Below are 26168 nucleotides of genomic sequence, written 5' to 3'. Positions count from 1 at the left end.
AAACTAGGTTGTATCCACTGTTGTTCATAATCAGAGTGGAAATTGATAGACATGGCTAACCTAGGTCCATTAATTTAAGTGGGCCTACTCTGTGTAAAATTTAGTTGGCAACAACCGATTGAAACATTTCTTCCAAGGCGTACCATATAAGGAAAATGCCAAGGTGGGGTGAAAGAGATTTTACAAGTGATCTCCAATCACAGTGCTTTGTGGAAAGGGTGTCTGTGGAAAGTTTCTTGACTGATCAGTGCTCTTCTCTAGTTCAGCTAGTACTACTTAGTGCCCATTTTTCCACTCCTGTCAAATCAACTTCATGCTTAAAAACGAAGTTTGGTGCCAGTTGAGCAGAACACAAGCCTGAAATTGGGGAGGTTACTTCCTACCCTCTACTGTGGGTGCCATGTTCATCCATAATACAATAGTTCCCCACAAAGCCACCAGGAAAGGAGCAAATTCCCATACAAATAACTTAAAGGTACAGTACTTAGCGTAAAAAACTCCTGCACTTTTTGGTTTGTAATTTGGCAAGTGTAATTTGGAGTCGTTCTGTGGCCTATCCTATTTCCATATAAATTGCTTGTAAAACAGTCGAGGAGATATTGAGTCTTTTTTATTTAATCACCTCAAAACAGCAAAACCAACCAACCAACAAACCACCCCATTACAGCTGTCCTTCTGAACTGTGGCAAAATTCACATCCCTTTGGAAGGAATTGCTGTGCATGTAAATTTCATCCCATTCTACCCAAAATTTAAAATGTTATAGATTGTCTGTTTTTCAAGTGGGTGGAGGCACCTAGAACCAAAAGCTGTTAAACCTATTCAGTTTGGCAGGTTTTAACAGTTCAGTGGGGGTTATTAAGCCTGCAAATTTCATCTAATTCTGTCAAAAGGGGAGGGGGAAGATACTGAATGGGGAAGAGACAAATATTTATGAATCAGAATTTCCACAAATTGATACATAATTCTTTTGTTTCTAGTTTTTCTCCCATAACACTGTTTATTCATGAAAATTATGGGTAACTCCAGTCTGTGGGAAACTATAGGGACTGGGGAAACCCAGCCAGATGGGCAGGATATAAATTATTATTATTATTATTATTAATAATAATAAATATTAATTGTTGGTTAGAACATTATTTCATATATTCTTCTATTTTTTATAAGAATTTATTAAGATTTTCAAAATAAAAATATTCAAAATACATATACAAAATACAACTACACAACAACTACAAAACAATACAAAAATACAAAATACAAAAATACAATACAAAAATACATCTAACAAAACAAAAATAAAAGACAAAATTTCATCAAACTATTCTAAACTTAATCAAATCTTATTTAGTGGACTTCCTCACACCCTCTCTTCTGCGTTCATTTCAAATATACTGTAGTAACTTTGTAACAACTTTAAAATCTTCTTTACAACTTATCTAACTCATTATCTATATCTCCTAATCATATATTTCATATATTCTTCTAAAGGAAAAATTCAAGGAGCAACATTCTTTTTATTAAGTTTTTAGTGCAAAAACTTCATGGGCATTCTCAATGTGAAGAATTAACCAAACAAATGGAACAAATTATTGAGTGGGCTTATCATCAGTGAAAGTTTAAAATTATATCTAAGACCATATACATTTTTATATTAAAGAGCTATGCATGTAAAAATGGGCATTAGCGCTTGGTTCTCAAAAGGCAGGCAATAATTGGAAAAGGTTCTTTTCTTTGACACTGGATTTAAGGCAGATGCAGTATATAATTATGCATATCTGGTATTTAATTCCACGGAGAATGGGATTTATAACACATCTCAGCTTAGATGCCGGGAATACCATACGAGAGATGCCAGCTTCATGCATGTGCAGCTGCATTGACCAATGGTGAAAAAACTGGAGAGGAGAAAGTGCTGCAAATTATTGCTGATATGACTGGCAATACTGAAATGCAATCTTGTCATATTACTGAACCTTTGAGAGAGAGAAATCTGATGTATATAAACACACGACTTGGAGAAAGTCTGTTTGTGGCAGTGAAGATCGTAGAAACTAAGAATTGGGAATCTGATGGCCCATTCCACACTATAGACTGGCTTAGTAAATCTTTCTTTTATGGTGAGAATTGAAAAATAAACTGGGTTTACATCTATAAAATAGGCATGAATAGGAATGAATTTTTGCAGAAATGTGTACATACTATAGTATATACAGGACACCATAGTAGGCAAGCAGATTAATGTTTTGTTTCCTGTTTGGTAATGTATTCGCTTAAATAAATGGGATTAGGATTAGGCAAATTCATGCAAAAGAGACCATAATTGTGTATTCGATGGCAACGGCAGCAAGTGTACTCTATAATATCATGCTCTGCTAACGAACTTCCAGAAAAACATTGAGAAAGAATGTAGTCTGATCCTTTGCTTGTTTATTTGAGGTGCATTCTACTCAACTAATGGGATTTTTAAAAAAGGTAAAGAACCCCTGACAGTTCAGTCCAGTCGCGAACGACTCTGGGGTTGCGGCGCTCATCTCGCTTTACTGGCCGAGGGAGTTAGCGTTTGTCCGCAGTTTTTCCGGGTCATGTGGCCAGCATGACTAAGCCGTTTCTGGCAAAACCAGAGCAGCACACGGAAACGCCATTTACCTACCTATTTATCTACTTGCATTTTGACATGCTTTCGAACTGCTAGGTTGGCAGGAGCTGGGAGTTGGACAGGAGCTCACCCCGTCGCGGGGATTCGCCCCCCTCACTACACCCCTGATTTATGGACCTAACAGGTGTCTAAAGCCATTTGCACATGTTGCCATTCTACCAGTCCATGCAGAATCTAGGCACCCTATATATAGAAATGAGTAAACGAGTGATATTTTAGGGAGCAGGCTAGCAGGTGGGGCCCATTACTTACATCGTAGGAGCCTACACAGCACGAAACATTGTTGCTGTATATAGGTTTTATTTTATTTGTTTTTTATCTTATATTTTGGAAATGTACATCCAGTTTTTTTCCTTTAATTCTTTTTTGGGGGGCCCAAGAGAGTGGGGCCCTAAGCTATAGCTTATACATAAATCCGGCACTGGGCAGCAGCAGGATAGAGGCAGGGGGGAAGAGGTGGTGGTATGGTGAAGTGGTATGCACCAACTAAAAAAAAAAGCGGTGGTTGTGGCAATAAACAGATCGTTAGAGAGGCAGAACACAAAGGCCACGTATGCACTGAAATGTGACAATGCATATACTGTATTTCCCTGTATAAGACGCTCCCATGTATAAGACGCCCCCTATTTTGGAGGACTAAAATTTAAGAAAATGGGATGGCTCAGAGTTGTTGAGGTCTTGGGGGGAGATTACCCAGAGTTGTTCAGCTATTTTGGAGGGGATTGCACAGGGTTGTTGAGCTTTCCGGGGGGGGGGGATTGCCGAAAATTGCTCACCCACACGCAGCGCAAATTCCACCCTTCGTCTGTCCACTCGCCAGCAGAAGCTGCCAATCGCCCGCCCAATTGCCGCAGTCTCCGCCAATCAACACCAGCACTTGACTCAGCAACCAATAACACGCCCAATAGCCATTGACAGCCACGGCAGCAGCCAATCGAACATCCACCTTATGCATTATTCATGTATAAGACAACCTCCCCCCCCCCCCACACACACTTTTTAGCATAATTTTTAAAGAAAAAATACCTAGACTTAGACACGGAAAAGTACGGTATGATAATCTGGATGTGACTTGTATGCTTGACAAAAGGCCGGCACCCCTCCAGAACAGAGCTTGAGGACCTGTTTCGGGTTGACTTTTTCTTCCCTCAAGGGTAAACCTGTCGGGGGCCAGATGTCGACGGCCGGCATATGAAGTCAGCAGCGAGTGAGCAAAAAGTGAAGGAACACCACATTTTCTTTGCCCCCCCCCCCACAAATTGATTCTACATTAGTAGGTGCCACCAGGCCAGGAAAGATTTATTTGGGATTGCATTTGGCTCATTGGCAGCCAGTTGGCCGTTCCTGACCTCAGTGCAGTGGGTAGGGCGGGGGGGGGGGATTTACTGTGTTTCAGTGTTGCTGCACTCTCATTTTAGACCAATCCCCCCACTTTTTGTATATTGGCTGGTTTGAGTCGTTGCTTTTCTGCATTTTCTGGGTTTTTTTTCTTGACTGCGATAATCTTCATATTTCTGCTTCAGTAACTGCTGTAACACTGTTTGTCAAAGGAGTGTGGAGCAGGTGGGACGTGTAAAGCCATCACACCGCTGTATATGAGAAAAGGCATCTTTTCTAACCCTTTTTTGTGTAAAATTCACATATATTTTGCCCTCGGTCTGACAAAACATAATTGCATGCTGGAGAGAGAAAAAAAAAGTCTCGTGCAGCAGAAGATAGCAACGGCTCCGTTTTCCAAAGTACTCCCTAAGCTAATTTTGTGGAAATACCACATCTCATGTGGGAAATTCAAAATATTTCCCAGATTATTTCCCTCCATCTCTTTCGAAAGAACTTGTTTCATTTTCTTGTAGCATGTTAATAACCAGTATAAAGTACTAACACTTATTTATTCAAATTTCACTCAGAAGCTTCATTTGAACTCCTCCAAGATTATCACACACATTAAGCTTTTGAAATAATTAAATTTCGCCAACTTTATTATTTCCTCACACTCTCTTTTCCTAGGAAGTTTTTTCACAGTTCGTGATATGAATTATAGCACTCTAAGGGCAATTACATGCTAACGTATTGGCAATTGTAACTGAATCTGGTACTCCAGGTGAAGTATATACCTGATAATTAGAGACTATTAATTCTGTTTTGTTAGATTTATCATCTGTGCCTCTGGTAATGAAGCACAGATTTCTGTTTGCCTTGTGCTTTTAACACATGACTTTAAGCAACAGCTTTTGGGAAACAGATTTTCATTATATTTACTGACCAATATGTCAAAAATTAGTTTGAAGAATGGGTTAATTATGCATACACAATGTTGTTACTCCTTTAGAGTTAGGGAAAAAAAGTTAATGGGGAAAACTGCTAACCTACTTTAGAAAAAAAAAGAGCATTTTTGGATTGCCAACATTTTTCACATTTATAACCTCTGGAAATTATACAGGCTCCTCTTAGGACAGCTTGTAAACCTTACAATTCATTTATTGAAAAGCTTTGGCTCAGTCCATATGTTTCCACTTAGTTATGAATACTTTTAAATTTCTCTCTCTCCTGTACAATTCATACAAACAGACTTAAGGCCCTATGTGACCGCAAAACCTATTCCAATAGATGATAATGTTTTACCATTTATCTGCCGATTTTGACATCTGCCATAGGCCGATTCTCATATATATCTTCTGTAAACTTGTCCATTTCTGACACCTCAAAGCACTTTATCAACCATTCATGGAGAGTAAGAGGTTTGGGTTCCTTCCAAGGTCTGCCCAATTTTTTTTTTGCTGCGACCATAGTAAATTTCCCCAAATTGGGGATGTAGTAATAGCATTTCAAAATTCTATTAGAGGATCCAAAACAAATATACTATTATGAATTGGGGAGGGCAGTGGCAAACCTTGGGGTCTCAAATTTCAGCAGCGCCCTGTGCTACGCCAGTATCTGGCACCCTAAATTCTGAGTTTAGTAAATGGTAGAATTTAGCTAATATTTGGCAGATTAAGGGATGATGCCAGGTGCAGTAAATATAGGCTGAGCCACTTGTCCTGTTCAGGAGATCGGCTAACAGAGATACCATCAAAGAACAAAGACAGGTGATAGCAGGATCATTACCCCGACAAAAGGTGGCACATTCAGTGTCAGACAAGAAAGGGGTGGCGTTCTTTCCCCGGCTGTGTGTTAGTTAGCAAAAGACAATAGCAAAGCTGGAAGGTTACAGTGGGTGTGATGCCCTTTTTACACAAGGATTGAGTTGTGTTTGGAGCAAGGGTTTTGGGAAAGAAGAAGGGAGGGAAAGAACTCACTGGCTGAGAGAGGCTGCACAGAGAGACTGGGGATCATGGCTGCCTTCTGCTCTGGACCTGAGCTTGGTGAAGCAACAAGGGGAACAACAATAGACACTCTGGGGGTCTAATGTTCTGCACTCCTTCCATAAAACTCAGGTGTAAATATGTGTAAATAAGCCATATTTCTTAAAGACACCTATCTCTGTTGTGCTTCATACCAAAGGAACACAAATCCTGGTTAGGTGCCGATGTGGGGATAACCAACGTCTGGGACGACCAGTAATTCCCGGAGATCCTGCTCCCACTGGCCGTGAAAGGGTCCGCTGGTTATGATCTGAAGGTCATGAGATTGTTGTTGGGAGTTCTGAAGGTTTCCGAAGGTTTCTGAAGGTTTCCTTGGAGTCACGAAGGCTCCTCTGGAGTTACGAAGGCTTGAGGTTCCAAAAAGTAAAAGGATGAAAGAGGTGGCCAAAACTAAGCGACCAAATAAAACTTTGAAATAAAATGAAATAAGAGACCGCAGTCAATGGTGGAGTTGCAAGTTCCCAGCTACTTCTCTGTGCGTCTTAGTTTTCCTTTCGCTTTCTCTCTCTCTTGCCTTGTCCCGCACAGCTGGTCTCTCTTGGCTTGTCTCGCACACTCTACACACACGCTACAGAGAGCAGGGGCTTTTTATTAGTAAACTGAAGGACGTCATAACATTATCAACAACCAATCACAACGCTGTATCTGGGTGAGTTTCTGGGCGGGAAACTCTTAACTGACCATTACTAAAGCCGATTTTAGCGCGCTTTGCTGCTAGTGCGGAGGGATCCAGGCAGCAGACCTCTGCCGGATCTCCTTGCCTTCCGTGCAATGCACGGAAGGTTACCTTAAAGCGGACAGGTGCAGGAGCACCTTAAAACGTATTCCCACATGCCGAGACGCCTAGAATTTTGCTTCTGTTCAGGGTGGGGCGAACAATACAGTTCGCAGTTTACGAATGAGTTCCCAATATTTGCATCTATTGGATATTTGTATTCAATAGATACGTGCAAATTGACCATTCCACCAGATGTGAAAAACATCTGTCCTGGAGATGTTTGCCACCGCTTAAAAATTGTGACTGACATGTCGAGCAGTTGAACACAGAAGCATTGCTTCATATTTTATCTCTCCTAGGCTTAGGGAGAGTAACAACTGAACAGCACCAGTCCCTTTTGCAACTGAAATTCAAAGTCTCTTTTCCATTGAGTTTGGATTTTTTTTCCTCTTGTGGCAATACATTAATGTAGAAACTTTTTATAATACAGTAAATATTTAGGCTTCTCACAAATGTTTTTGCTGCTTCTAAGTGTAGAAGTGAAACTTTGTTTGTTTGCTTGCTTGTTTGTGACATGGTGAATTTATTTATTTAGACAAGGTGAATTTATGACAATGGTGATGATACTGCATTTTGTGTGTTTATGTGGTTTATTTTTTGTTGAATGTACCCTTTTATCTTTTCTCAAAATTCCTCAAATGCTTTACCAGAGCCGCAACTTCCACATTCATCTCCATTTCCATTTGAATAAAATATTGCAGTAAAACTGAGTTAAATATTGTTGTTGTTGTTCATTCGTTCAGTCGTGTCCGACTCTTCGTGACCCCATGGACCAGAGCACACCAGGCACTCCTGTCTTCCACTGCCTCCCACAGTTTGGTCAAACTCATGTTAGTAGCTTCGAGAACACTGTCCAACCATCTCATCCCCTTCTCCTTGTGCCCTCCATCTTTCCCAACATCAGGGGCTTTTCCAGGGAGTCTTCTCTTCTCATGAGGTGGCCAAAATACTGGAGCCTCAACTTCAGGATCTGTCCTTCCAGTGAGCACTCAGGGCTGATTTCTTTAAGGATGGATAAGTTTGATCTTTTTTCAGTCAATGGGACTCTCAAGAGTCTCCTCCAGCACCATAATTCAAAAGCATCAATTCTTCGGCGACCAGTCTTCTTTATGGTCCATCTCTCACTTCCATACATTACTACTGGGAAAACCATAGCTTTAACTATACGGACCTTTGTCGACAAGGTGATGTCTCTGCTTTTTAAGATGCTGTCTAGGTTTGTCATTGCTTTCCTCCCAAGAAGCAGACGTCTTTTAATTTTGTGGCTGCTGTCACCATCTGCAGTGATCATGGAGCCCAAGAAAGTAAAATCTCTCACTGCCTCCATTTCTTCCCCTTCTATTTGCCAGGAGGTGATGGGACCAGTGGCCATGATCTTAGTTTTTTTTATGTTGAGCTTCAGACCATATTTTAAAAATAAGCTTGTTCAATTTATAATGGAACCAATTCACACTTTGCTTTTTGAGGTGGTCAGTCTGTATGCCATGGCTATTTTATTTGGTTATACTGATGTTCTGTTTATGAAGCCAAACCAGTAAACACCAGAGTTTGTCCTGACTGAGAAAATGCACCTTGCTGGCTGGCCCGATCCAAATGTTTACCGGAACATTTGCCACATCAGAAAGTAACCAGCACTTTGGCTCCTGAGCAAATGCAGATTACAGTTCATTTTCCTTCGTTGCTGCATATCTCTTCAGGTTCATTTGACTAGTTCATTTGTGAAGCTCACAACAGCTGACTGGACTTTCTGTCTAGGTTTAGGCCTGTGAATAAGCCAAATTAGATTGCTGCACACTTCACTGCCGTGCAACTATTGTATTCTGTCGTAATTGCCATCCAGTTTAAGTGTAAGGGCAAATTCAGAATTGTCGGGTTTCTAACACAGTAATCCTATACTCACTTACCAGAGAATAAGTTCCACGGAGCTCAATGGGTCTTTCTTCTGAGTATAACAGCTGATTAGACCTGCTCAAAAAAAGGTGGAGTATTTTATGGCTTATAATTAGAAAAATAGTTTAGTAGAGTGATTTGAAACTTGGCAGAGTAGGAGTGGCAAGTTTGAGAGTGGTCCTTGCCAAATTTGGGGTAAAAAGGGTAAGAAATTGCTTGTTTAGGAGTTCATGAAAGACACCAACATGTTGGAAAGTGGTCTGCACTGATTTTGTTGGGGTAGTTTTTCCTGAAATACTTGCCCACATGTACTGTGTCTTTTGAGAAACAGTTTGTTGCGTTATGTCAACGGGAATGTCTAGTATGTGCTTTTGTCTAATAGTAGTACAACATGTTTGTAGTTTTTATTAAAGAATTCATTTTTGTGGCCAGTGTTTGTCAATGGGCTTGCTTATTCTGCAGTTGCTAGGAAACTTGTTTCCAGATAATCTCAGTTTCTGAAAGTATTAGAGGCCTGTTGCTGCCGGGCAAGACATTCACAAAGCAGACCTCGGCCCTGAAGAGCTTACAGTTCAGATAGCCCAAGAGGTTCAAAGTTAGGTGTGAAAGGAAACAGGGAAAAGAAATCAGAGAAATCAGTAAAAATAATTTGAGAGGCAGGGAAAGGGTGAAATAGGCCATGGAATCAACATGGCAACCAATGAACTGGTTATTATAGGCAAAGATGCAGAAGCAGTCAGTAAAATTTGGCAACCCCATTAAAAAGCATGGTTTTTTGGGGGGAGGAAGGACGTTGGCAACCTTTATTTCAAACCTTATTTCACTTAAAAAATTAGTAGGCATAAGATAAGTTCCATGTGAATTCTTGCCCTTCTAAATGGTGTGTGATTTCTTGTTAATGAGGATATTTCTTCCTATATTTTTCCACTGAATTTCTCATTTTCAATTTCAATTTGCCTGAGGAGAGTTGTAGGCACAGCCTCCTCAAAACATAATCAAATTCAATTAATAATAATAATAAACTTTTTGGCTTAGCATGTGCTCACTCAAGCTCTAGATGCTGTGAAATTACAGCTGTAGAAGGGATGAGCCCTACAATCTTTCAGAGATATAGATAATGTATGGCCTCCTATCCTGGGGTTTGTTCTCGCTGCACCACTACTTTGGAACTGGGTGGCTGTCCGTGGTGGACCTAAACCTCAGATTTGTCTGTTTGCTAGAATACAGATATGGACTATATGCAAATGGGGATGTCATTCAATATGGCAAGTAACCAACTGCCAACCATATACTGTAGAATAATAGAGTTGGAACCTAGATGTGCCACACAGAAGATAAGAATTGATAATACGTTTGGAATTACTTATGAGTAAACGCATGTTTTTTTGTTAAAACTTTTGGCCAGAGTTCTTATTTGGATTCATTACACAGAAGATAAGGGGCATAGAATGAGGAAACTATCCTGTCTCCAGTGCTAGTGCAGTCAACTTCTGCACATGGAATGTAGAAAGGCCACAGTCTTGTCCTTCATCCCAGAAAGCAAAATATCTAGAGCTGGCTCTGGGAAAAGTTACATATTGCTGCAGGTAACGTGATATTGTTGGGTACATGGTATCATTTGGCCCAGTTCTAAGCTCTTACTTCTAAATGTTACCAGAAGACACTGAGGAAACAGCATAGCCCAAGATCAGGGATGATGGAAGTTGTAGCCCTGCAAATACCTGGAGGGCACCATTTTAGCTGTCAGGGTAATTGCACTCATGATATTTTTATGGGGGGAAATCTCCATAACATTACTTTTCCCCTGAGTGTTTTTCTGTGGTTACATAAATATGTCCTGGCAGTGAAATTCACATTAAGCTCCTGTGTTGGCAAAGCACTGCATTGTCTTCCCCAACACAGGCGCTTAATGTGGAGATAGGACTCCTAGCCTCTGGACTAGAGATGCTTCTGAAGTTCTACTTTACACATGCCACCTCTCCAAGAGAAATGAAATGTGCGTGTGCCATTTGATATCGCACTTCAACTGATCTCAAATGCACTGGTGGAGCTCCTAAGGTGCCTCCGTTGTTCGAAAGTCACATCACAGTGGACCCAAGTCAGTAATCAAGGATGCAATTAAACCTGTGCATTATGCTTACCTGAGGAAAGATTTGGATGCCCTTCAAAAGTCCAAATGCTGACAGCCTTAGGCCCTACTCACTCAGCAGGCCTAAACAGACCCCACACATGGTCAGATGTCTCCATCTATTGGATTTAACACATATCAGCTGGAGAGTCCAAAGCAATCCCTTTCTCAGTGGGCTGCCATCTGCCTACTTGTTTACCCTCTGGAAGCTCCTGGAATCTTCACCCAGCTGCAAAGAATCCCCCTGGTTGCAGAAATGTTCTTGTTCCCCTTTCTCTGTTGCGAAAATGATCTAAGTGCTGCCAGAAGTTAATCTTTTTTCTTGGCATCTATCAGAACCGCTACCTGCTACTGTCACATGGAGGCTTCTGACCATAGAGAGGATCTACGCAGGCCTGCTTTGTGAACCAGTGCCTGGCTACAGTTTTGCTTACTTGCTGTGTTCAATGCAAATTGAGCATGAAACAGATCCCTTAAACTTTTACTAAAAAGCAATTTAGTAAACAAGAACAGTTTTGGATGTGAATTTGAGAGCTGCTAATTCCTATTATCAACTGAGATAGGAGAACGGATATATCTGTTCCTGAGTTTGTTTAACAAAAACAAGTTCAAACGCACACCTACTCTGTTGTACTCCGATGACCTTCTAGATTGATATGTACAGTATCTATGGATTTTAAGTATAATTAACCACTTCCAATTCAGTATTTAACAGCTTCAAGTTCTGTTTCTTTGATGGTCAAAAGCTAATCAATCTTGTTCTCAAATGCTAATACAAGCAATTAAAAATAACATTAATTGAAATACTGCAGGGGCTGGGTGGATTTTTTTCCCTTTCCAATTTAACCTCATGGCAACACTAATTTACAGTGCTAATTAGTGAATTGCCCTTTGTATTATAAAACTTTGGAAAAGAGAGTTGTCCTTTAAAGCCCAACAGAGAAGTACAGATGGTCACTGCACTTTCAATGGGTTTGTATGCCAGACTTGGAATATTTATTTCACCTGATAGACCAAATGTACTGGAGTATATTATTTACAGTGAGAATTAATGCTGCTTTGCAGAGAAAATGTATAGCCCATTTGTACCATGGTAAAACATATAAATATGCCCACTAGGATAAATAATATTCTACCCAGTGTCCTAATTAAAGGACAGAAAACCTTTCGATCTTGGATGACAATTTAAGAGGATAAAGTGAATTATAAATATACACTCTAATGTCTCAGGCAGGAGGACTGCTAAAAAATACAAATGAAATAAAACCGCAAACGTAAATTAATTTTAAAGTTGTGCAATTTAAGACTCTTTACAGTGCAATTAGTTACTAACACTTAGTATACAAAAGAACCCCAAATAGATTTTATAATCCTACATATATGTTTGCATGTTCACTTTTTTCTTCATTATCAGTTGGATGCAACTCGGCTGTTTAATGATTCACTCCAAAGTATCCGATAGTATTTTCATTGCCAAAAATTACCTGCAAACAAACACGAAAGGCATCCAGAAATCAAGTTGCTTTTGATATAGGAAGATAAGAGTGCATAAATATTTTATTATGGCCTACACCAGACATGTGCAAAGTCTGTTTCAGGGGCCTAATCTTTGGTTGGCCCCTTGGTCAGCCCTTGTGTCCCTTCATCAAATCTGGCCCTCTTTGAAAAAAGTTTGGACACCACCGGTCTACACAGATAAGAAATCGGGATTTTTCTCTAACAGATATATGCCAGGGGTATACTCGGTTTACTGACCTAAATGCACCCCACAGTGGTAAGACAGGAAAAGCAAGTGAGCCCAACAGCAGGCATGACAATTCTAGGGGGCTGAGGTGTTTTCAGCCCCCTCAATATTTGTTGAAAGGGGACCAGGCCCTCTTGACATTTAGGGGGCAGAGGAAGCCAAGCGTTGACTGAACCAAGTGTGGCACAGCTTCAGTGTCTGGTTGCTCCAGAACACTTGGCCTCATCCAGATGATGCAATGACACACACGTTGCACGTGTGATGTCACACACATGTGATGTGTGCTGGGACCCCTCAATCTTGGTGACATCCCATGTGATATTTGAAGGTGGCTATCGCATCTCCTCTTTATCCCTTCTTTTCCTGGCTACACATCCCCAACTCCCTCAACCAATCCTCATAAGGCACTTGGGTTTCCAAGTCTCCAGACCTTTGGTCATCTTCGTTGCCCTCCTCTGCACATGTTCCAGCTTGTCATTGAACCTTCTTAAAGAATGGTACTATTACGTCCCTTAATCTGGACATTACACTTCTGCTGATGCGGCCTAGAATAGCATTCACATTTTTCGCTGCTGCATGAAGGCGTGCATGAACGCTGCTGGATGAAGTCTCTGCAAACCCAGACCTACACCTGACGTGTCCAGATGACACAAGGCCTTCTACACAAGGCATGTCCACAGTTTCCGCCACTAACTCAAATTCCCCCGGTCTAATATCCCTAGTGCTGCAAGATTGTCACAAGAGTGCCTGGACAAAAGTTGTCTATCAAAAACATCACTCTTGTGGTTTATCACCACAACAGCTACTCACTTTGGGTTTTAGGAAAGCAAACAGTCTAATTTTTCAGCGCCTAAATGATATTGAGCGTCAGAACAACTTGGCCACAATAAGGAAATTTTGCCCATGGTATGACTATTTCCCACCTTCCCATTTCGACTCTCTGGCACCCTATCTGCATAACCTAGCAATTCTAAAATATAGGAGCACTTTTACTCTCGCAATATGAATGTATTACCCTCGGCTGTACTTGAGGGACAGTTCCAACAGATTCCACACCAAAAATGCTGATGTCCCTGCAGTACTGCATCGGTGGCGCATTCCCTTCTGGCTTGCTCTCTTTATAAAGACTTGAGGAATGAGATTATCACCCCTCTTTTATTGTCTATTCCGGGTCGCCCAGCCACTGCCCCAGTGTCCTTTCAATCAGAATAAGATCCACTTTTTGACTATTGATTCCAAACCCCAAAATTGAAACAAAATAGAAAATTCTTTCCAGTAGCACCTTAGAGACCAACTGAGTTTGTTCTTGGTATGAGCTTTCGTGTGCATGCACACTTCTTCTTCTTTCGTGCATGCACACGAAAGCTCATACCAAGAACAAACTCAGTTGGTCTCTAAGGTGCTACTGGAAAGAATTTTCTATTTTGTTTCGACTATGGCAGACCAGCAAGGCTACCCACCTGTAACTGAAACCCCAAAATGTATTTTATATAATTGACTTTTTATTTCTATTCTTTGTATATCGTATTGTTGTTTTATTGCTATGGCTGATGGCTGACGCAAATAAAGATTCATTCATTCCGCCACAAAGTGTGCCTACTGTGTTCTCCTCTAATATTACTCTAAAGCCTTCTCCTGTCTTCCAAAACCCCATCCTGGGTTCTCTTTCTTGGTCACTCTGAAGTGTTTCAGAGTACTGGAAGATTCTGATGGAAAGTTTGCAACTAGCGTGTTTCGTGTTGGGATAGTACCTAATCGATGAACATAAGACCCTTGTTCATTAAACAATACCCTCTTCTGTAAAATAAGAGTATTGTTCTTTGAAAAATAACGGAAATTATACATGAGCGCGCGCATAGACTCTCTTAGTACAAACCAGGAGCTGCCACGTTCTCTCTTAATTCTTCCGCCAATACAACATGTCAAAGGGAGTGAAAGAAAATCTTAATCCCAGCAGAGCACCTTGATGTACCATTTGCACAGGTAAAGGAGATGTGGAGTTTACACAAAACAGAGGAACAAAGCCAGGCAATCTTATACACTTTAGACTTCTAGCCTTTTGTGAACAGCTGCAGAATGTAAGCAGCGAACATTTTTTAAAAAGTATTTTAAAAAAAATCTAAGCAATCAGCAGTGTGTATTTTTTTTTATCTCAGAAAGATTTAACACTTTTTAAGATTACTTTTCCTATTGTGAAAGCTCCCTTTGTATACAGAGCCTTTCAAACTCTTTTCGTCCCATTGTTGGCACGGGAAGGTGGGATGGTGCGAGAGATCTTTTGTTGTCACAGAACTTTTCTCTTTGACTTTGCCTCTGTGAGCAGCTGGGAGGGGAGGGGTGAAGGAAGGTCATTTCTCAGTGTACAAGGCCTTCCTCTGGCGGGGGCTAGCTTTCGGCCCAGCCCTCAGCACCATACCTGCCCTATCCTAAGAAGCAAGTCTGTGGCCTTTTCTGCACCAATCTCAACACTCTGCTCACAGACCCAATGCCTCCTTTTTCCAGGCTAACCACTGACATGAGTACGTGGCCCTGCAGTTATTCTGCAATTGCTGTGAACCAAGTTCTGATCAAAATGACATTTGCTTGAGAGCAACTTAAATAGCTCCCAGGCAGTATATTCATGCTCTCCTTGTTGCTCCCTCGCAACGAGGCACTTAACAAAAGCATTAGCTCTGAACAGAACTCATTTGCTAGCAATTTGTACTAGCAAGGCCTCGGGAGGTACACCTCTGAGGCCCGGTTTGTTCCTTTCCTCTACCTTATTCCTTAGAGGCAAACATATGCTTCTCGCACCTTCCGACTCTTAACTATTTAATGTGGCATTGTCAGGGAGGTATGTGTTCCATCTTCCTGCGGGAGCACAGAGAAAGCAGTGCAGAAGTCAGCTTCCTGAGAACCCTCTGCTTGCTTGCTTTTTTTTTTTAACTCCAGCATGTTTCCATCCCTTGTGTCTGGCAAAAAAATATGCTTGTAACCGAGTGCTGAAATCTCAGAAATCCGAATTTTTGCTAGCTGGGAAAGGTTTCCAGCAGTTGGGATGAGGTTTCAGTGTTCCACATGCCTCCTTGCCCCTAGGCATGGTCAATGAAATCACAGTAAGATGCAAAATGTGTTTAAAAAAAAAAAAAAAAAAAAACAAAATCTGCAAAACAGATTGTGTAAATTCAAGAAATTCTGCAAAATTGCAGTATATAGCGCACAGAATTCATTTTTTTGGGGAGGCAGGCATTAAAACTGGATCATTTGGGGTTAGGAACGAGTTAATCTGTCCATTTTGGGTTTTCTCAGTTTTCTCACTTTTCCAGTTCAGTTCTGTTCAGTTCTCTACAATTCCATCGCAGTTTGCAATTTCTTTTCTAAAGAATCCTCACGAAAACTCACCAGTATTTTAGTGCAAATTTCTCCTAATATACACATTTTACTACGTAATTTTCACTAATATATGCATTTTTGTGTACATAATTTGTTTAAACTGATTTATAAAACAGATTTTATATATGTATATAGTTTTAATTCTACCAATATTTACTTGAAATTTAATCTGTAAGCTGCCTTTAGTCTTGTCAGGGGAAAAGGTGGCATATGAATAAATTATTATTATTATTATTATTATTATTATTATTATTATTATTATTAGGTTGGAGAACTGCACCGCAAAATTCAAAGCTGTGCGAATTTCAAAGGATGGTTGTTTCGGTTCATGTACTGTTTCAGAAAATATTAATTAAGTAGGTTTGCCTTTAAATTTAAACTAAATCCAATTTCTCCCCAACCCCTAGCTTGAGCAAAGATTTGTTTTTTTTAGAGTTCTCTTCATATAGAACCTGTTTAATTTACATGGAAAAGTTGCTTGCTTTTGTCTACTGAATTTCTGCCCAGTGCAATAGGCCAGGAAGCTCTCTCCATTCAGGAAAATGCAGACCACTTAATAGGATGTTTCATTGATAAAGCATTAGTTAGCTTATCTTGGTACCAGAACCTAAAACTGACAAATACATACAGTAATTCTGTAGTCGAAACAAAATAAAAGAATTCCTTCCGGTAGCACCTTAGAGACCAACTAAGTTTGTTATTGGTATGAGCTTTCATGTGCATGCACACTTCTTCGGATACGATACAGTAATGCACACTTCTTCAGATACAATAATTCTGTAGTTCTGGAAAAAGTGTGCTCTTCAGGAATCTGGCTGTGTATAAATAGACATACTGAACAGTCCACCAAATGTGCTTTCTCTATGGCAGACAGATGGCCAAGAAAATGCGTAAGCATCAAACCATCCCATTCAGTGTGATAGGAGAGAGGAAAGAATACCGGTAGCTCATTTGTGTGTGTTTCTAATGCAGCTACTTTGGCTGCGACTCCCTGACTTCCAGACATGTGCCCACTCGATACCAACCCAACATTTGGTGCTGTATAATATATGACATCACTCTCTGAATCGCTTAAGTCAAAAGTATTTTAAACATTACAGAAAATATTAATATATTGTTTTTATTTATTTGTATTTATTTATTTATTTTAAATTCACACTTTCAAATGTTATAGGTTCGCTTCCCCTTTCTGCATAGTCATTGCTCTGATTTCTGCTTCTGTTGTTTTCACTTTTGAGAAATAGTTATTGAAAATCAAAATTCAGCTTGGTTTATTTTTTGACAATTTCATGGCATGTGCCTCTCTTGTAAGTGGCCAACTTATGGTATTAACAGACAGTCGTCAACCATGTGATTTCATCAGTCCATTGTTGGCAACAACTTTGGCGTATTCGATGGCCGATTTGTAGGGAACTCGAGGGAGGGCCGGATTTTCGAAGTCCACATGGAAGAGTCCAAAGCGAGATCTGTATCCGCAGGTCCACTCAAAGTTGTCCAAAAGGGACCACACGAAGTAACCTTTCAGTTGGACACCATCAACGTAGATTGCTGATATGAAAAAAGGGAAGAAACCATGTTTATAGATTTCATTCAAATCCACAGAACTCAAGGGGCCATGCATACACCCACAAATCCAGGTATTGACCAGACACCTCTGATGGTTAGGGCTGGATCTATACAGCTATAAAAAACCCGCTATGAAAAGTTATGAAAAGAAACATTATAAAAGCTCACAATGGAAATTTGCATAACATATATGTAGGCCTGAACCATATGCTAGTTTCAAAAACTTTATATATCATGTCAACAGGCCCCCATGCACTGTTTTATGCACACAGCAACTATGGAAATGTTATCTGGTAGAGCATTATCCTGTTTCTTCCTACCACTGGTTTGCAACTGTTTGTCCAAATTGACTCTGTATGGTGATTTAAAAACAAAACAAAACAAATGACCTGATTTTATATATTCTTGGAAACATAATTGTGCACACTCAGAAAGCATCGTTGCAACATGTTAAGATGGAGCAAGTCAATGTGTGGAAATCACTGCGTGTCCTGATACTCCTACAAAGGAAAGCGCCCCCCCCCCAAATGTGATGGTTTTAAGCCTCCTCTGCTTTCACAGCAAACTCAAATGTGCAGAAATAAGCAGCATAAATGTGTCTTTACTGTTTGTCACACATGCACACGTGAAATGTTTAGGCAGAGTATTGCCTAGGTAGTGTCTAATATAGCATGTGAAGAACACAGCCCTCTGACATTATTAGACAATAAGCCATTGAGGACGCTACTGTATAATCTGTCTGCATACCACAGACAAAACAGAAGAGGAAACCTGGCCACGTGACTTGTCAGCTTGATTTATGAGGTACCCAAATCTTGGGGGAAACAATCTTTTGTGTATTAAACCTCTGCTCAAAACAGTGCTGCGTTCAAAGATAACTGAGGACGACAGGCGTGGTTCTTGGCTCACTGGAGCTGGAACAAATGTGATAACGGACGCTGTTCACACGCATCTACTGGTTTCTTTTTTGGGGGAGGGAATGCTTTAAACTACTATAAGAGGGAAGAGGTGCTAAGGGAGACACCTATAATGTAAAGGTGAGGCACAGAAAATCATATCCACCGTGAACTTTTGATGTACTGCTTCCTTGACGATAGGACGTTTGCTAAACATGGTGACTCCATGCCGATACTTTGATTAGAAAACACGTCAGGAGCTCATTATTTCCAAGCCGTGGGCAAGATTTCCCAACATCCTCAGTTAAATTGCGCACTGCTGCCATGCTGCACCAACTATTCAACTCATTTTCTCCCATTTGGGGGGGGGGGAAGAGGAAGACTCTTAGCTAAGTTTTGCCCTGGAAACAGACTATCTAATTTAAAAATACAAAGGTCTCTTTATCTCTGGAAGAAGAAGAAGAAGAAGAAGAAGAAGAAGAAGAAGAAGAAGAAGAAGAAGAAGAAGAAGAGGAGGAGGAGGAGGAGGAGGAGGAGGAGGAGGAGTATTAGTTTGGATTTGATATCCCGCTTTTCACTACCCAAAGGAGTCTCAAAGCAGCTAACATTCTCCTTTCCCTTCCTCCCCCACAACAAACACTCTGTGAGGTGAGTGGGGCTGAGAGACTTCAAAGAAGTGTGACTAGCCCAAGGTCACCCAGCAGCTGCATGTGGAGGAGTGGAGACACGAACCCGGTTCCCCAGATTACGAGTCTACCACTCTTAACCACCACACCACACTGGAGAATGGGGCTAGTTCAAACTTCCCTCTGCTTGTAGAGCACAAAGCCAGAGTAGTGTTATGCTTCCTGGGTGATCTTCAGGCAGAGGAGGTACATTCACACAGATGGCTTGTGGTACTTGCATAGGGGTTATGTAGGAGAAGTGCCCTTGTCTCTACAGGGGAAAGAGTCCACACCGCTTTAGGGGATAGAATACACACTCCTTCCTTTAATTTAGTGTGAACACCACAGACACTAAAGGGTGTTAAACTACTGTTAAATTGGATGCACAGACAAGGTTTCTGAGGCTGGATTCTTAGGCTGAAGCTGCTCAAATAACCTTGTCACATTTCATTTCATTTTTTCTCTCCCTCATTGGCCCAAAATAATCTCCAGGCATTTCCCAAACACATATGTTTCTTCCTCTCGGTATTTCATGCTTCGGGTTTTCTTTCTTTTTTATGCCAAATGCTAAATTATTGCAATAGCACTTCCATATCCACACAGCACCTCAAAGAATATATGCAATTTGTTGTTGATGATGATGTTGGTGGTGGTGGTGGTGGTGGAGGAGGAGGAGGAGGAGGAGGAGGAGGAGGAGGAAAGGATCTCCACGTGGCCTGATAACAAGTTTCTAGGATCATTCTCGAATCAAAGTTCAATTTTTGTGAGGAAATTTAGTCATATAATGGTGAGGAAATGGTAACTCACGTGTATACATGCCATAGTTAGTGTGTGACTAAGAAGGGACAGGGCAATGGTACTACATAAAATTCAATCTGCACAACCAACTTGCACCTCTTTGATAAAGTTCATGAAAACTAAGAAGCTGAGTTCAGACAGGGAAAGGTCACAGGATGTGGTGAACACTATTTATTTTTGTTAATTTCTAGACTGCCCTTCATAAGATTACGGCGCGACCTACAAAATTAAAAGAAACACAAACAACGGCACAATAGCTCCGTACAAACTAATACCATTTCTAAAAGCAGCAAATCTCACAAATCAACAGATGTGCAGTACAGAAGTCCTGTTAGGTTCAATGCAAGTGTATACTGGATCCCAGCCTAAAACGGCTAAACTAAAAATATTTGAAAGGCCTGGGTGAATACAAAGTGGTTTGCCTGGCAGCAAAAAAAAGGTAGCAGTGAAGGCATCACGTGAACTTCCTTGGGGAAAGTGTTCCACAAACAAGGAGCAACTGCTAAAAATGTCCTCCCTCTGGTCAGCCCCTGCCTCACCTCTGCTCAGAGAAGAGCATCAGCAGATGGCCTCAGAATATGAGCAGGTCAGGGTGGGAGCAGATGTTCATTCAGATACTTGCACCAGTACCTTGAAATGAGCTCAGAAGTAGAAAGCAAGCCAGTGAAACTCTTTCAACATCAGTGTGATGGGTTCCCAACCGCCAGTCCTATCTAAAATTCTGGCAGCTGCATTCTGTACTAACTGTGGCTTTCATGTTGTCTTTGAGGAAAAGCTCAATATACAGTGATTAAGCCATTTTCTCTTCATGTATGTATGATAAGCAGGTTGTATTGAAACTGCTGGTGCAAACCCAGCCCTAGATATATCCTATATCTGAATTAGAAGGCAAGAACCCAAAAGCACTTTACCAGCAACAACCGGCTACTTCAAAAAGCGCTCAAAATAGGAGATAGTGTATCTACAAAGGAGAACTGTCGCATATGAAGCAAACCTTATTCACAGTTCCTACGGTGCCCGAGTACTTTGGTGACAGCCACATTATTAATTAGCATAGATCTATTTACACCCATTATGCCATTAATCACTGTATCAGGAAGGTCGTCTAATTAATTAACCGCCATGGGTGGTCACAACAGCTGAAAGAACCATTTCAGGTATATGGCACAGTACATCATTTGTCTTGTCTTCTACGGCACCCATCTCTTTCTTGCCGGGTCTCCTCTGCATACTTTTCTTTCCTTGATCTCTGTGTTAGCTTTGATACCACGGGACACTCACTCCCCACAAGGTCTTTTCATTCTTGGAATGTTATGACATCAATTTACTGGGGCTTCACATCACACTGACAGCTCGTTCGGTTCTTTTATTGAAATATCTTCTTCTCTCCCACTGACCAGTGGCATTTTCTAAGGGTTGCCATTAATCCCTTGCTTTCTTCTTTTAATGCCACAAACAGTAGCTTCATTAGACCATATATTTTCCATTTCTGCATATGTTTTACATCCCAGTTCTGGCACCCATTACCTCTTGTCCCTCTTCTGTTGGACTGGAATCTTGATAGACAACTCCATCAGTGGGTCACCACCCTACAGCTGGGAGCAGGTGGGGGAGAGCAAAGACCTTGCCATTGGCCAGCAGAGACAAATTATATTTTATACTTCCTGTATTAGTTGATGGGGCAGGAGGCTGTTCTGAAGAAGAACAGGATATATAACTAGCAGTACTTGTTGTTATCAGAGGAGGAAGAACTTATAAATCTAGCTTGGCTATGGTTGCCAGGCATGCCTACTAGCTTAGATAACTTTTTAATAATTAAATTAATGGAGGTTAGATCTACCAATGGCTATTGGTCATAATGGAAAATGCTTTGTTCATTTATATGCCACCTTCCATGTACATGGTGCTTTACAAAAGAAGGAGAAGAGAGATTGCTGCTTCAAGAAGTTTACAGTCTAGAAGTCTACAGAGGAGACAACAGAAGGGAAATGGGGGCAGGACTGAACAGGAGAGGAATACGATTGCAACCATTGCAATTACAGTGCCTTCAACTTAGTTGCAGCAGGGTACGGCAAGTAGACTTCTTCAGGGCAAATACACACTCCCACCCTACCAAGGTAGAATACCCTCAAAATCAAAAACACTGAAATGGCATCGAACAATATCACAAAATTATCAAAAGCAAGAACAAGAGGAACACTGGCATCAGCATAAAGCAGCAGAAACCTTAAAAATATGAATATTGGAGGCATACAAATTAATCTAAGCTGAAGGCTCATCTAAACAAAGTGCCCTTCACCAATCTTTTCTCAGAAGACCGGGGGAGAGGAAGATAAATTAGCCTCTCAAGATGTTTCAGGGTTTGGACACCATCACTGAGAATGCCATGTTCCACATAACGATAACTGCACCTCAGAGATCCACAGACTTGGTGCAGATCCTCCTTAGCTGATCTCAAGGGACAGACAAGATAACTAAATGCAGCCTCCGTGTTTAGAGGCAGCGTACCTCTGAATAGCAGTTGTCGGGGAAAAGTGAGAGAAAAGGACTGTGGTCTTCATTCCCTCTGGAGAGCTTTCCAGAGCTTCGCTCTGTTCATGGTTGGAAACTAAGTGGATCTTTAAAGGTAAAGGGACCCCTGACCATTAGGTCCAGTCGCGGACGACTCTGGGGTTGCAGCGCTCATCTTGCTTTATTGGCCGGAGGTGCTGGCGTACAGCTTCCGGGTCATGTGGCCAGCATGACTAAACCGCTTCTGGCAAACCAGAGCAGCACACGGAAATGCCGTTTACCTTCCCGGCGGAGCGGTACCTATTTATCTACTTGCACTTTGACGTGCTTTTGAACTGCTATTTTGGCAGGAGCAGGGACCGAGCAACGGGAGTTCACCCCGTCGCAGGGATTTGAACCGCCGACCTTCTGATTGGCAAGCCCTAGGCTCTGTGGTTTAACCCACAGCGCCATACAATAAATTAAAGCAATACAAATGCCTAAACTTCCTCCAATCTAAAGTTGCAACACAATACAGTGGTACCTCTGGTTACATACTTAATTCGTTCTGGAGGTCCGTTCTTAACCTGAAACTGTTCTTATCCTGACCCAAATCTTGGGTTCTTAGTCTGACCCAAATCCAAACCTTTCCATCCTCATTTGAAGGTTACTGCCACTGATACAATACTAAAATGCAAAAAGTGGGATGCCACTTAAAATACTATTAAAACCAACAAACAAACAACGTAGTCCTCCACAATATTCAACATATATCCAATATATTTTACAATAAAACAACGCTCTGCTTATTTTCCTTCTCTTCCTATCATTGACAGCCTTTTTCCTAATACAGTGGTACCTTGCTACTCAAACGGCTTGGCTCCGGAACAAACCAGCTCCCAAACGTCGCAAACCCTGAAGGAAATGTCCAGTTTGTGAACGTTTTTCGGAAGCCTAAGGTCAGACATGGCTTCCGCTTGAGTGCAGGAAGCTCCTGCAGCCAATCGGAAGCCGCGTCTTGGTTTTCAAACAGTTTCAGGAGTCGAACGGACTCCCAGAATAGATTAAGTTTGAGGACCAAGGTACCACTGTAGTTAAAAACTCATACAAGCAAATGAAATCTTGTTTCCTTCTTTTCTTTTGCAATTCGGAGGCTAGATTGAAAAGAGCTTTTACAGTAACAACATGGAGGATCAATGTGGTATCCTGGTGGCCAATGGCCTAGTTTACACATTTGGAACCGTTCAGATGCTCCCTCGACATGTGGCTGATTCCGTTTTGTGATAATAGCAGGGGGGTGGGGAGAATCCTGAAGCAATCACGCAAATCACAACAGCCCCACATCCAGGCCCCATGGGAAGACACTTGAGTCAGACAATCTTCACCTCCCTGTGATTCCTACCATTTGTAAGCCATCCATAGGCAACAATGTGGGTACTGCTTGAAGACCATCTGAACTGGACCCATTACCATTTTGTTTGGAGGAGGGGTTGCCCTGCCATTTGGAGACTGCACACTGGAACAAATTGTGATCTGTCTGAAACTGCTGTAGGTTTCAAAATGTCAAGACTGATTTACATTTCAAGTTTTCCTGTGGCGGGTAATCTTAGCTACAGTTGAAGACAGACAGAAACGAAAACATACGAGTATCAATAAAGAGGATTAAGGGTAAATACTAGGGATTTCTTATGAGTGGCATTTTGCAAGCATTGTTCACGAACTGACACCTTTATAGTGCCCACTGTCGAGGAGGAAACAAACAGAAGATTTGTGAGCATGGAAACAGCAATTTCCAATGAAGAAGTCAGCATATTTAATAAGGAAACCGGGGAGGGGGGAAACATCAGTTGCAATTCAACACACATGTTTATTAGACGTCTCTTGCTTTCATCTGCTCAGGGGTTTAACTAGCAATAAATTAAAGTGCTGCAGACATCCTTGCTTGCTGCTGCAGTTGTGGACATTTTGGGTTCACGTTTCCATGGTTGATTGTCTTCTTTCAGTGGTGGAGGAGCAGGCATGTACTGCCTCCCCCACCACCTACATATCATTAACTGGGGACATGGAGAGTTGACATGTGCTCAATTCACATGATGCTTCTTCCCCTTGAGTGATGAGCTTGCATGTAGGAAGCTGCCTAAAGTTTTTTCCCCTACACTTCCGGCGGCTGACGCCATTGCGGGTGGTCGTGGGTTGCTTCGGCTGCGAAGCACCCAGTCCATCCCGGGGGTTAGGAGCCCCGCTACCGCAAAGCAGGGCTCCGGTTGGGGTGCGGGAAGAGCGTCCCGCTCCCTGGGCTCCCCGGCTGTGCCCGTTGTGGCTCCGAACCCTTCCCCCGCTCCCCCTGTAAAGGGGGAGTGGGGGTGAAGGGGCGACGGAGCCGGGCTATAGGGGACATGCCCCAACCGGGATGTAAATGCGGCGACAAAGCCTGTGATGAGCGTCTAAGTTCTACCTGTCTTTAGTGAGTGAAAAGAACCCAGAGGCGGTGAGTAATTGATTGACTCTTTGTATCTCTGGAACGATCTGGGGGAAAGAAGAAAGGCAGCCCGCCTCCCTCCCTTCGGCAGATGAAAGGAATTAACTCTTTAAGTGACTGCTGCTACACTAATTGACAGAAAGTATCTGGAAATTGGGAACTGAGACTGTTGAGATTTCCCTTCGGGGGTTAACTGGCGGAAAAATATCTCCATTTGAAGTTTTGGTCTTTATACTCCGGCATCGGAGAAATGGCGGCGACTTGGACTTTCGTGGGGAAAAACTGAAACAAAGGAAGGAAGAGACAGGAACTGAAACTTGATACCCACCCTCCCCCCCAAGATGCTGGACTTTGCGCTTGCGCTGATATCGAACTCTGATTTGGAGGATGAGGAAATGCTCACTGTCTTTCAACTGGAACTGCTTAATCGAAAACTACAAGTCTTGAGTGGAATTGTAAATGGAAAGAACCTATTTTCCACAGAAGAGGCTTTTCAAAAGTTCTACACAATGGAAACAAACTTTTGCAAAGAGCTGGGAGAGGTGTTTGAAGGATGGTCTGAGATGGCTGGGCAACTCCGAATGGAAGGGGGGCCGGTTTCTGGGGGTGGCAGCCCTGGAACGGGAAAATTTACAATATCCAGACTCCGAGGTGGCAGCTCGGGGGCAAGGGACATGGAATTAAGATTTCTACAAGAAGAAGAAGTATGGCACAAAGAAACGGAGAAACCCAGAATGGAGGGGATGAATACCCAGAAGCTCGATGCAAGGTTTGTTGTGAATGCAGCCTGGATCTGTGGACATCCAGAAGAAGATAATTGGAGATCCGGTTCTGGTGAAAGACAGAAAAAGACAATGGACAGAAGGGGAGTGGGTTGAAGTAATAAATGTATAATCTGAATGGTCTGCCATGGTATCCAAAATCGGAGTGTGAAGTCTGTTAATTACAAGTTTATTTTAAATAAGTAAGGAGATATTGAATTTTAAGTTAAAAGCAGCATGATAAAGGATAGAAGAAATAAGTTTAGCTATAAGAATATCTGGTTAAGATTTAGGTTATAATGCAAAGATTAAGACAATTGTGTTTTTTCTTTTTAAGTAAAGTTAAAATTTTTATAGAGAAAAGTTGTTAAGGAAATAAGTATATTGATTTAAAACCGAAGGTGTATAGGCGGGGGAAGTCAAGCGTCAAGATTCAGAACTAGAAATTTTTTTTTGTAAGGTATATAGATAAGAAGAAGAATCCTGACATTATGTGTATTTGTATTTGTTTTGGTATTTGTAGGTGTGGGGTTGGGTTTGTGTTATATTATGAAAATGTCAATAAATTCTGTTAAAAAAAA

General features: G+C 41.5%; 1 protein-coding gene across 2 annotated transcripts in view; it reads right to left on the bottom strand.

Moving 5' to 3' along the window:
* Positions 1 to 17186: 17186 nt before the first annotated feature.
* The window catches only part of LCTL (lactase like), a 94275-nt gene continuing 85293 nt past the window's right edge, over positions 17187 to 26168 (bottom strand). For both annotated transcript variants that reach the window (XM_033160203.1, XM_033160204.1), the window contains exon 6: positions 17187 to 17480. In XM_033160203.1, the coding sequence (XP_033016094.1) occupies positions 17275 to 17480 (206 nt within the window). In that variant the 3' untranslated portion in view covers positions 17187 to 17274. The remainder of the gene's footprint in view (positions 17481 to 26168) is intronic.

The sequence above is a fragment of the Lacerta agilis genome, chromosome 9 (genome assembly GCF_009819535.1).
Source record: "Lacerta agilis isolate rLacAgi1 chromosome 9, rLacAgi1.pri, whole genome shotgun sequence".
NCBI lineage: Eukaryota > Metazoa > Chordata > Lepidosauria > Squamata > Lacertidae > Lacerta > Lacerta agilis.
The sequence above is the reverse complement of the archived record's forward strand: the minus strand, read 5'-3'. Positions and strand labels throughout refer to the sequence as shown.